The sequence below is a fragment of the Microtus oregoni genome, unplaced genomic scaffold (assembly GCF_018167655.1).
Source record: "Microtus oregoni isolate MIOR12 unplaced genomic scaffold, Mior012 000121F_001, whole genome shotgun sequence".
In the NCBI taxonomy this organism is placed as follows: Eukaryota; Metazoa; Chordata; class Mammalia; order Rodentia; family Cricetidae; genus Microtus; species Microtus oregoni.
In genome coordinates, this window is record NW_024544751.1 from 171,845 (window position 1) to 183,951 (window position 12,107).

Consider the following 12,107-nt stretch of genomic DNA (forward strand, 5'->3'; position numbering starts at 1 on the left):
GGATTTTTAGGAAACCAGACATGTCTAGAGTCCTTGGTAAGAGGCTGTCAGTGGCTCTAGGAACCTTAGAGACAGAGCGGTCTGTAGTTCTCTATGTGATTTGGAAGGGGTTCTGCATTCCATAGAGGGTGGCATCTCACTCACTTGCATTCCTTCAGGGTGTGTTTGGCCTCATCCGTGCAGCTGTAGAATTTCCCCTGTATGGAAGACATCTGTTAGACAGGTTCACCTTTCACCCCTACCTTGACAGGGGCCTCTCTCTGGATTCGCCCCACCTTGAAGAGCTGCACACCAATGCAGGCGAACATGAACTGCAGGAGGGTGGTGACGATCATGATGTTTCCGATGGTCCGGATGGCCACGAATACGCACTGCACCACGTGCTGCAGACACGCACACACGTGACTAGTGGGCACCGCAGGCCATAGCATGCAGTGGGAGCTTGGGTGATGAATATCGCTTAAGGACTTGGGCCAGGGGTAGGTGGTTGCAAGTGAGGAACACTAGTATTGTGGGCTAGCATGTATGGCTATTAACAAAGAATAAGTGTTTTCTAGGTAAGGACAAGTAGTCACATGTCAAGGACATGAGTCACTAGTATAGTCACTTGTAAGGAACACGGAGCAGACCACATGGCCAGTAGTGAAGAATCCATGGTCACGTGTTGGATTCAGGCTGCACAGTAACGTCTTTGTGCAAATGGTTGGTTGGGTCTGTGATCCTGACCCAGGGCTTGGGTCCTGTGGCTTTGGGTGAGTTGGGCTTACCTTGAGTCCCTTGGCCCTGTTGATGGCTCTGAGGGGTCGCAGGACTCGGAGTACTCGGAGAATCTTCACAACTGAGATGGCACTGGAGCTGGGGGTGGGAGGTTTTCAGGTCCTAATTAGGTCTTGGTCCTGGTTCTGGGAGGAGTGGGGTGGGCAGGGGAAGGTGTTACTCACTGGATGCCAAAGGAGATGAGGGACACGCTGACCACAAGCAGATCCAACATATTGAACCAACTACGGCAGAAAGAGCCACGGTGCAGGAAGGCCCCAAACACTGTCATCTGGGGATTAGATGACACTGGATTAGGCCTCAGACCTGAGGAGAACTGGTGGATAGGATGGGAGAGGGTGGCAGAGAATGTATTGGGGGTTCAATAATCACCTTTAGTAGAATCTCCACAGTGAAAATGGAGGTAAAGGCATAATCAAAGTATCCCAGAATCTGAGGAAATGAGAAAGATGAGGAACAGTGTCATTACTAAAGGAGATTGATAGGTATGTGTGTGCCTCCTTTTCTTATCTATCTATCTATCTATCTATCTATCTATCTATCTATCTATCTATCTATCTATCTATCTATCTATCTATCTATCTATCCACCTATCCGAGACAAGCCTTACTCTGCAGCCCAGGGTGGCCTCTGAGTTGCAGTAATAGTCCTGATTCAGTCTCCTAAGTGCTAGAAATCCAGTCAGGTACCACCGTGCCAGCTTGTGTGTGCACCACTCTGTATAAGCCTTGCTCGCCCTCATCCTTCCCTCTTAGCATTAGGAAAGACTTTTATACGTACCAAAGTTTGTCTATTTGAGATGAGGACTCAGATTTAGATTCCTTTGTCTCTACCCAGCTACACTGAGTGCCCTTGGCCTGTTTAACCTCTCTGAGTTCTCTCTCCCCCATCCCCAGTCAAATCCTGCTACCCTGCCCACACTTCTTGGAGTATGGAAATGAGTGCTGGCACGGTATTCTCCACCATTACAGGCCCTGTCCTCTAGCCCAGTGAGGAGTCGTCTCCTTGTTTCTACTCTGGCTTGAACTTGTGCCAAGGAGAATGCCCCTGTGAGTTCCTCCTAGCCTTCAGCCATGGGCTTACATGGTTGCGGAAGGAGTGGGCTCGGATGGGGTCCTCAGCGGCCAGGGACACACTGCTGAGGATGATGAACACCAGGATGAGACTGGTGAAGACGTGGTGATGTATGAGAGTGTGGCAGGCCTTCCGAAGTCTGGGGAGTGGGGGAAAGTCAAGGATTAGAAACCAGGATCAGTGTTTACTGGGAGACCCCAAGGGATACATCTGTGCCCATTGCCTCCTGGGTAGTTCTGGGGCTCTCCTCCTGGTCAGTCCCTGTGGTTCTACCCTACTGCCCCTTCTAGCACTCACGGGTTGGTTTGGCTGAGGCAGAAGAAGGCACTGCCTTCAGGAATGGGTACCACCTTCTCCTTGGGTACAACTTCCTGCAAGAGTTCCACATGCCCTTCACCACCTTCCTCCTCCTCCTCCTCTTCCTCCTCTTCCTCTATGCATGGTTCTTAAAAAGAGCAAAAAGGGAAATTGGCTGAGAGAATCTATGGAAAGCTCCTGGAACTGTGCTTGACACAGGATGAATTCTTCTCATTTCCTGCCCAGAATCTCAGCTTCTCAGGGAAGAGGTCTTAAATCCATGCCTAGCTTTTCCAACAGTTTCTGGGACGCACTGAGAGCCTGGTGAGTGTGTTTAGTGAGTGTGCTATATACACACAATTTGATAACAAAGGCTCTGAGAAGGCCCATGGTAAAATTAAATGTCCATTCCTCTTGTTTTACCTCGTTTTCCCAAATGTTGCCGGCTAGGGACCAAGCTTATTCATTCATCACAGAGTAATTACTTTTACAGTCATCAAGATTGTACTTAGGGCCTGGCACTCTACCATTGAGGTATATCCCTAGTCCTTATTGGTGTGTTTATTATTTTTTCTGAGATAGTGTCTAGTGTCTCTAATATAGTCCAGGCTGACCTGGAACTCACTGTTTAGCACAAGGTGTTCTTGAATTTGTCACCTTTTGCAAGATTTGGGACTGCAGATATGTGCTACTATGCCTACTGCCTTCAGGATGACCTTGGAAGAGTCTGATGGCCAGGAGTTCTCTGCCTGAGTCCTCTTTCCAAGACTCCACACCTCTTCCACCGGAAGCAGACCTGACTACTTGCCTGCTCCTGCACTCTTTGCACCCTCTCCTTCCTCATTCTCTCCGCCAGGCACCTGGAGACAGGAAGACTGGAGTCATCGATTATGGAAGAGACAGGATAATATGGAAATGCATCCGCAAAGGATGGGGTTAAAACCATGTACACGGCGATAGGTATGGGTGTTAGGAGGAGGTATATCTAACACCCAGGCTTCTTTTCCTTAAGATTGATTTGTTTATTTTGCTTTTTTTTTTGAGACAGGGTTCCTCTGTGTAGCCCTGGTTGTCCTGGAACTCACTCTGTAGACCAGGCTGGCCTCGAACTCACAGAGATCCACCTGCCTTTGCCTCCTTAGTGTTGGGATTAAAGGTGTGTATTACCACTGCCCAGCTTTAAGATTTTTTTTATTGTTGTTTTTTGATGATGTGTGTCTGTGTGTGGGTGTGTGCATGCGAATTCAGGTGACCTTGGAGGCCAGAGGCCTTAGAACTCCTGGACCTGGAGTTACAGGTAGTTGTGGTCTGCTTGGCATGGATCTGGGAACCAAACTCAGGTCCTTTAGAGGATCAGCAAGCACTCTTAACTGTGGATCCATCTCTGAAGCTCTCCCATCCTTTTTTTTTTAAAAAAAGGGTCTCACTATGTAGCCCTGGCGGCCTGGATCTCGCTATGTTGACCAGACTAATTTAAAAATCATAGAGACTCCCTGCTTCTGCTTCCCTAGTGCTGGGATCAAAGGCATGCATCACCAGAGCCAGGCTTCTAACTCACCAACACTCTGCTCTCCTGTGGGGTGTGTCCTTCACTGCTCTTCTCTCTGTCAAAGAAAATAAGAGCTGATGGCAGCAGGTGGTAAAAGATGGCTAAGGCTGGGGTGGACACTGCTATCAGGATATTTATTCTTGGGACTGCCCGCTTTTGTTCCCAGTGCCTAGAGTCTATTCTCACAGCGCGCAGAAGGAACCTGTGAAATCTTTATGCTCCCATGCCTAGTTCTTACCAAGAGCAAAAGTCAAAACTCTCATCTTGCCCTTGGATATCCCCAGGCTGGTCTTGTTATTCCTCCCCACATCTAGCCACATCTCCTATTGCTGTCTCTCCCCGCCCCCTGTGCTGCATTCCTACATCACTGGAGGTTTATATCTGCTTGTGGATGGCACTGGGATGGAAACCAGAACTTCAAGCAGCTACATTTTCTTCCTCTGAGCTAGGTCCTGAGCTCTAGTGTTCTGTTGTCAATGCGCTAACAACACCACAACTTCAAAGGAGCAATCTTTTTTTTTTTTTTTGAGTCAGGGTTTCTCTGTGTAACAGTTCTGGCTGTCCTGGAATTCACTCTGTAGACCAGGTTGACCTCAAACTCATGGAGATTCGCCTGTCTCTGCCTCCTGAGTGGTAGATTAAAGGTGTGCACCACCACCACTAGGCAAAAAAGCAATCTTATTGAACCTTATATCCTCTGCAGTCTCAATGTGGAGCCCAGGTTGGCCTTGAACTTCTTATCCTCCTGACTCAGCTGTTCAAGTGCAGGTAATATAGGTATGGCTTTCTAGGCTTGGTTTAATTTTTTACTATTGCTTTGCTTTGTTTTCTGTTCCTTCACTACTATTTATAATTAACTTCCTTTTTTTTAAAGACAACTCATAACTGGACTGGAACTCACTATGTATACCAGAATGGTCTCTGATATGGAGAGATACCTTCTGCCTCTGAGAGCTGGAATTAAAGGGATGTGCTACCATACCCGGCTTACTAACATATTCTTAAGATTGTATACCTATATTCTTGTAGTTTGCTTGCCTTCCTCAACTACAAACAGCAAGGACTCTGTGTGCCTCAACCCATGCTGTCTCCCTAGCATTTGCATCAGAGCCTAACACAAAATTATTGTGTGTATGCTCCATAAATTCATGTTGAAAGAATGAATGAATGAGGCCTGTAGCTGGAGGTGGGTGCTTCCAGCACAATTGAAGTCCTGTGGAATGTGTGTGTCTGTGTGTGTCTGTGTGTGTGTGTGTGTGTGTGTGTGAGAGAGAGAGAGAGAGAGAGAGAGAGAGAGAGAGAGAGAGAGAGAGAGAGAGAGAGAGAGAGATCCAAGTCAGAAATCTTAGGGAAAGGATGTCTTGGAGATGGAGCCAATAGCTTACCTGCCCTTGTCTTTGGCAGTGCCTGCATCTCCACTGGCGAGGTTATCCACAGCAATGGCAAGAAATACATTCAACAGGATGTCTGGAGTGAGTTCAGGCTGCAAAGATGGAGAAGCAGCCTGCCTGTGGACTGCCCAGCAACCCCTCCACCTCTCACCCTGCTCTATCCTGTCTCCCAAAGTTCTGAGGATACAGTTGCCACAGATGAAGAGGATGATGAAATAAACACACACCAGCATCCCTGGGAAGAAGGGGCCACCGTAGGCCATGATGCCATCATACATGACGACGTTCCAATCTTCACCTGTCAGAATCTGGGGAAGGAAGTCATCAAAAAGTTTTGGGGACCCACCTATAACTCCAGGCCAATACCAACACACACACACACACACACACACACACACACACACACACACAGAGAGAGAGAGAGAGAGAGAGAGAGAGAGAGAGAGAGAGAGAGAGAGAGGGCTCAGAGTCTCCAAGCCATACCTGAAAGACAGTGAGGAGGGCTTGGGGGAAGGTGTCAAAGGTGCTTCTCTTGGTGTGGGTTTGATCGAAGTTGAACTTGCCCCCAAATAGCTGCATGCCAAGCAGGGAGAAGATGATGATAAAGAGAAAGAGGAGAAGCAACAAGGATGCGATGGACTTCATGGAATTGAGCAGGGATGCCACCAGATTGCTCAGAGACGCCCAGTGTCTGCAGCAGAGACCAAAAAGGGCAAGGTTGACGTTTCTCCCCTTCAGAGTCCAGGCAGGCCTCCAACTTGGGATACACTGGCGCACATGGGGTTAAAATAGGTTGTGGTGCCGAGGTTGGAGGTGACTTTTGGAATTAAAGCATGATAAGAGTAAGAAAGGAGGGAACCTTTAAGTTTGGAGTTAGAGTTGGCATCCAGGGTGTGGCGGGAGGTAAAACTAGGGACGAGGTATAGATACAGCTGGGTTTCATGTCAGGACTGGGATGAATTGGGCATGGGGTTAGGGTGATTTGGGGTTGGAGGAGTTGGAATAAGGTTGTGGTTGAAGGTTGGTATAAGGGAGGGAATAAAGAGGAGCCTGAGGCTGGGGAGAGCAGAACATGGGATTACAATTGGAGAAAGGCTGCTGGCCAGGGGTAGGGATGCATCAGCGAACTAAGAATGGCACTGTGGTTGGTGCTCAGTGAGAGGACTGGGGCTGGGAAGTAGGGCTGAGGTGGAGGTTGGGTTGGGTTTGGGATTAGATAGTGGACCTGTGCAGGGCATGTAGTTGGGGTTGGACTTAGAGAGGACAGTATGGCTGGGACTGGTGATGAACATGGAGATGGGCTTGGGGGTAAACTCGTGTTGGCCAATGGGATGGAGATGGAGGAGGCACTATTCCCAGGTGGCTCTCCTCTCCACAGGGATGGGAACTTGTGCATGCTTTGCTTTCTGGTGTTTCCCTAGGACCTAGAAGGTCAGCACACAACAGTAGGTACTCGATGAGTGTTTGCTAAATGAATGACGAGACTGACGAAATTGTCTTCGGAGCTGGGGTGTGGAATTGGGTCTGCATTTTGGGGCCCCATGCATACATACCTGGTGACCTTGAAAATCCTGAGGAGGCGCACACATCGGAGCACTGAGATCCCAAGAGGCTGCATGGCTCCCACCTCCACCAACGTGGTTTCTAGGATGCCTCCACAGACCACGAAGCAGTCAAAGCGGTTGAAAAAGGAGGCCACATAGACAGAGGGGCCCAGACCATACAGTTTGAGAAGCATCTCCACCGTGAAGAGACAGAGCAGCACTTTGTTGGCATACTCTGCAGGGAGAGCGGGGAGGGTGACTGAGCTGGCTATGGTAACATGTAGGATGCCAGGAGCTTTGGCGTGATCTTAGGGTAGCAGGGAACAGGCCAGGTATGGGCTAGTGTTTAATTGGGGTTAGGGACTGAGGTGAATTTGTAGGTTTGGAGCTGGGGTAGAGGATAGAGTTGAGATGGGTACCAGAGTCAGCCTTTGTGAGTCCAAGACAACTCCAAATTCAATGGTACAGTCAGTATGTAGGAGTTATTATTTTTAAATTGTTTTTTCTATTTATGTCTTATGGTTTTGGTTCTGGGTTCCGTACCCAGGGGCTCACACAGTTACTCTACCAGCTCCAAGCCTGGGGTTTCTTTAGGACTGAACGGGTTTGGGGTGGGGTTAGGAGCAGGATCAGTGGTGAAACTGGGGTTGAGATTGTACAGAATAATGACAACAGGTGACACAATTTGGGCCAAGCAATAGCTAAGCTGAGTTCCGTTAGTCGCCCCAACCACTCTGGGCCGTGGGTAGTTCAAAGTAGCTCCATCTTGTGCGTGGGAAAGCTGAGATACAGAGGAGTTGTCCATTTAGCCTGGTGTTAAGAGGCCAGGTTAGAATCCTAGTCTGTCCCTTGGGGGCTGAGTCCTGGGGTTAGTTACTTAACTTCAGTGCCATGGTGAGCAGGACCCTTGGCCATCCTTAGTACATAAGTACTAAGTAAGGTTCTAGCAGAACACAGTTTGAGTTTGGACATGTGAAACACTGAGATTGGAGCTTTATGCACACAGCAAGTACCACATAAGTGTGGTTTGCAGGGTGAGATAGGACAGGTTAAGATTTCTGTACTCATCTGGATTGGAAGATCTGGGGGTCTAAGATTCCCTAGAGAGCCTGCATTTGAACGCCTGGAGTGGAGGAAGCAAGGGGTGAAGAAGAGAGCTGGCAGGCTGAGGCACACCCTGGGTCTGGGTGAGCCACACAGGCTGCCCATGGTGCTCCGAGGCGATGGTCAACGTGTTGAGGAAGACGAGTAGCAGAACAGCCCAGTAGCAGGCATTGGACTTGACAGCCCGGCGGCAGTGTGCACGGAGGCTCCGATTGGCTCGGCGGAAGTGGCGACTGGGCAGAGGAGAGCCCATCATTATATCACTGAGATGGCTTAGGTCAACCCGGGGTTCAGGTCGGGGAGCTCGGAAGTCCAATGATCCTTGGAGGTGGACTAGTCTTAAAGTCATGGGGTCAAAAGGTTGCACACTTTCACAACTTACCAGAGTTTGGTTTTCATGATCTTGTTTCTAGAAAGGATGGGAAAGGGATGGGGTGTTATAAGGGGCTGAGAGGGAATCAGCATTGTGGGTAGAGGTCAGGGCTGAGGACATGATTTGAAGCTAAAGTAAGGATGGAGATCTGGGCTACTTAGGGTCCAAAAGCTGAGATCCCTTACAGGCAGTGTGTACAGCTGGCCAGAGACCCCTCTTCTTCATCCTCATCTCCTGGGGTGTCTGCCATGGAGCCAGTATCACTGGCTGGGAGGCTGGCTATGGGCAAAGTGAGGACAGAAGTCAGGACCCAAAGGCCTAGGTCCCACGTCCGGCTTTTCCTTCTGTCTACTCATCCCAGCTCTACCCTGCCCCTTGCCTGGTTGGTTCTCACCATGGCTGCTGGTGGAGTGTGTGGAGCGGGTAGAGTGGCTGAACCATCGTAGTCGTCCACGCCTCCTATTGGTCAGTTCTGACAGCTGTGGCCCTGTGGGGATAGATAAGACTGGGAAGGATGACCCCAAGGCAGAATTAGAGTCAAATCTAGGGGGACAAGGGACTAGTTGGGGTCTGGGTCTGAGTCTGGGATGAGATTCTGTGTCCTGAGTCAGATCTGGGACAAAGCCTAGGGTGGCTGCAGGCTTGGTCTGGGTCTCGGGAGGACAAATCACATCTGGGGTAGGAATGAAGCTGGGTCAGAAATGAACTGCCTACTATGGCTGGCCCGTCCCTCTTCAGCAAGAGAAGCCAAGTTGCCATCTATAGAGGAGTCATGGAGGTCTAACTCTTCAGCCTGTGTGATCCAGTCCAGGTAGCCCCGAAGGTCCTCCTCCATCTGCTGCTTCTCCCGAAGCTTCTGGAAGTCTCCTCGTGCTTTTGCCTTTTCTCTTTCTTTAGAGAACTCCCTGGAGGAGGAGGGGAGAAGATTACTACATGGGGCAGGCACACCAGTAATCTTGTCTGTACCACCCCACCCACAGTAGCTTTCTCATTGTTCTTTGGATATGCCAAAGGCATTCTAGCCGCCAAGCATTTGCGTTGGCTGTTCCTGTGGCTTAAAATATCAACACCTTCTCAAGAGGTCTTTCCTGATTTTTAATAGTAGTACATTTATTTAATTATTGTGTGTGGGGGGGCTGGGTGGGTGTGGGTGGCAAGTAGATATCATGACCTGTGGACCAGAGAACAATCCAAGAGAGATGGTTCTCTCCTACCATGTGGGTCTTGGGTATTGCACTTAGGTCAACAGACTTGGCAACAAACATCTTTACCCACATAGCCATGTTGTTGGACTCGGATTATGTGTGTGTGTGTGTGTGTGTGTGTGTGTGTGTGTGTGTGTGTGTGTGATTCTCCTGCTTCTGCCTCCTAAATTCGGAAATGACAGATGCATATCCCATGCCTGGTTTGATTATATTTTTGAGATAGTGTCTTGTTACTAGCTCAGGGCCTCCCCAAACTTGCAACGTTTCCTGCCTCTGGGTGTTGGGTACAGGTGTGCACTGATATGCTTAGCTCTGGGGTTCCCATTTATTTCCTTTTTAAAAGTATTTAGTATTTTTGCGCATGCGTGCGAGCCTGCCTGACTATATGTGCCCCATTTGCATTCAGGAGCCCTTGGAGGCCAAAAGAGGGAATCAGCTACCCCAGCACTACAAGTTACAGGAGGTTGTAACCTGTCATGTGGGTGCTGGAAACTGAACTTAGATCGTCTGCTAGCAATCCCCCTTTTTGGAGACAAGATCTCTTCACATAGCCATGGCTGTCCTGAAACTCACTACATAAGATCAGGCTGGCCTCGAACTCACAGAGATCCACCAGCTTCTTCCTCCCAAGTGCTAGGATTAAAGGTGTGTGCCACCACACCCAGCTCAGGCAAGGATTCTTTACCGAGTCATCTTTCCATTCCCTGATGTTGCTATTTCTAATTGTAACATCTCCCTGTTCCTCTTTATCTTTTGTTTCTTTCCATGGTACACATTGTGCGTAATTTACAGACATTTACTTATCATACACTTCTATTATCTGTATCTTCCTACAAAAAATGCAATATCCAAGAAACCAGGGGGTTTCACGTTTCCTGTTCCATTTCTCTAGTAGTACCTGGCACACAGTAGGTGTTTAAGATGGAAAGACTGAAGGAACACATCAGATTCTCTTTGGTAGTGCTAGGGATTGAGGCCTGAGCCATGGACATGCCGGACAAATGCTCAGACTTTAATTTTTTTAACTTCAAAAATTTGAGGCAGGGTCTCACTAAGTTGTCCAGGCTGGTCTGAAATTTGAGATACTTCTGTCTTAGCCTTCCAAATAGCAGCGATTACAGGCTTGTGCTACCAAGCTCAGCTTAGATGTGAGTTTTTGAAAGATGCTTAGGAATTTGACAGCACAAAAAGTCAGGGGGTTTGTAGGGGAGAACATCCAGGCTTCTCACCCACTTAGGACGCCAAGCACGAGGTTGAGAACAAAGAAGGATCCGAAGATGACGAGGCTCACAAAGTACACCCAGGGTAGCTCATATCCCATGGCATCCTGCATCTGGAGAGAGAGCACATTCCCCTCTTAGCATGCAGACACGACAACCTGAGCTGGCAAAGAAGGGCAGGTGCAGCCTCTAAGCTGTGTTGAGGGCTTGTTCGCCTCACCCAGTAGAGGACGTCTGTCCATCCTTCCATGGTAATACACTGGAATACAGTTAGCATGGCAAAGAAAAAATTGTCAAAGTTCGTGATGCCACCATTGGGCCCTGGCCAGCGCCCGCGGCACTCAGTCTGGTTCAGTGTGCATGAACGCCCAGAGCCAGAAGACACACAAGGTGATGGGTCCTCCTCTGCCTCCATATCTGTAGGAAAATTGAAGCCGGAGCTATGAGGCAAAGTCACACACTAGTTCCTGCCACTCTGCAGCCCCGTCTTCACAGGAAGTTTGTTTGGCTGCTTGAGGGGTTTTTAAGGCAAAAGTAACTCTTGGCTCCTGTGCTAGAATCAAAGCCCTGGAGGTATCAATTTGAACCACTGGGATGCTGAACCCTTCCAACATGGATCTGGGAATTGTGAAGTGTAAATCCTGTATAGAATCTTAAATATCCTCGTTAGTATAGTGGTGAAAAAAGAAAAAAAAGAATTTTAAATAACAGGGGGCAGAGTCTTGTGACTGTGAGAGTCTTGAAAAGAAGGCAGAGAAAATGCTTGGACAGGGGTCTCCACAAATGCCTAAAGGCAGGTTGTGGGGTTTGAAGTCTTAAATGCCTGCCGCTAGGCAGACTGGTCCTGTGGGTGGGGTCTTGTGATACCTGCACAGCCATTATGGAGAGAGGGGCTGTATTCTGGGGTTTACGGAGGAGTTTTCAATACAAGGGTGGTGTTTGGCTATACCTGAGCTTAGAGACCAAGCCTTGCGAAACAGAGTGGGCTTTCTAAAAGCAAGAGAGGGCAGGGGGCATGTCCTGTCCTGTGAAAGGGGGGGTGGCTGACCGGATCCTAGGAAGTAGCACGTCTTGTGCATGCGTCCGAGGAACAGCTCGAGTCCGATGATGGCGTAAATAATAATGACGAATAGCACCAGCAGGGCAATATGCAGCAGCGGCACAAGCGCCTTCATGATGGAATTGAGCACTATGTGCAGGCCTGTGATGGGGAGGGGCGGGCTTAGCGCTTTCACCTTCAGCTGGGAGCCCCACCTCCAGCTCAGGGGGCGTATACACTTACTCGGTACCCCAGACACCAGCCTCAGTGGCCGCAGCACCCTAAATGCCCGCAGTGCCTTTACATCGAAGCCTCCCGGCTTTCCTCCAGTATGTGGGGCATCACCTGGCCGTCCGGGTCCTTGCTCCAGCAGCACGCTGAACAGCCTGATGGCGGAGCATGAAACCGGGAGGGGGAGAGTCAAGCCTTTAGCTCCCGCCCCTTCCCTCCTTTCCGTTTAGAAAAATACAAGTCCCTGTAACTGGAAACGCAAATGGTTTTACATATGTTAATATGCCTGATTTTAGCTGCACA

The 12,107-nt window shown here is 49.2% G+C and overlaps 1 protein-coding gene across 1 annotated transcript in view; it reads right to left on the bottom strand.

Moving 5' to 3' along the window:
* The window catches only part of LOC121444334 (voltage-dependent L-type calcium channel subunit alpha-1F-like), a 28,170-nt gene that overhangs the window by 13,173 nt on the left and 2,890 nt on the right, over positions 1–12,107 (bottom strand). Inside the window, 22 exon segments of the mRNA XM_041646148.1 lie at positions 145–197; positions 276–383; positions 768–855; positions 942–1,048; positions 1,150–1,209; positions 1,861–1,990; positions 2,149–2,296; positions 2,945–3,008; positions 3,707–3,752; positions 5,083–5,164; positions 5,276–5,396; positions 5,572–5,779; positions 6,642–6,867; positions 7,809–7,969; positions 8,119–8,145; positions 8,295–8,388; positions 8,504–8,596; positions 8,824–9,014; positions 10,544–10,647; positions 10,755–10,951; positions 11,583–11,735; positions 11,817–11,959. Of these exon segments, the coding sequence (XP_041502082.1) occupies positions 145–197; positions 276–383; positions 768–855; positions 942–1,048; positions 1,150–1,209; positions 1,861–1,990; positions 2,149–2,296; positions 2,945–3,008; positions 3,707–3,752; positions 5,083–5,164; positions 5,276–5,396; positions 5,572–5,779; positions 6,642–6,867; positions 7,809–7,969; positions 8,119–8,145; positions 8,295–8,388; positions 8,504–8,596; positions 8,824–9,014; positions 10,544–10,647; positions 10,755–10,951; positions 11,583–11,735; positions 11,817–11,959 (2,604 nt within the window).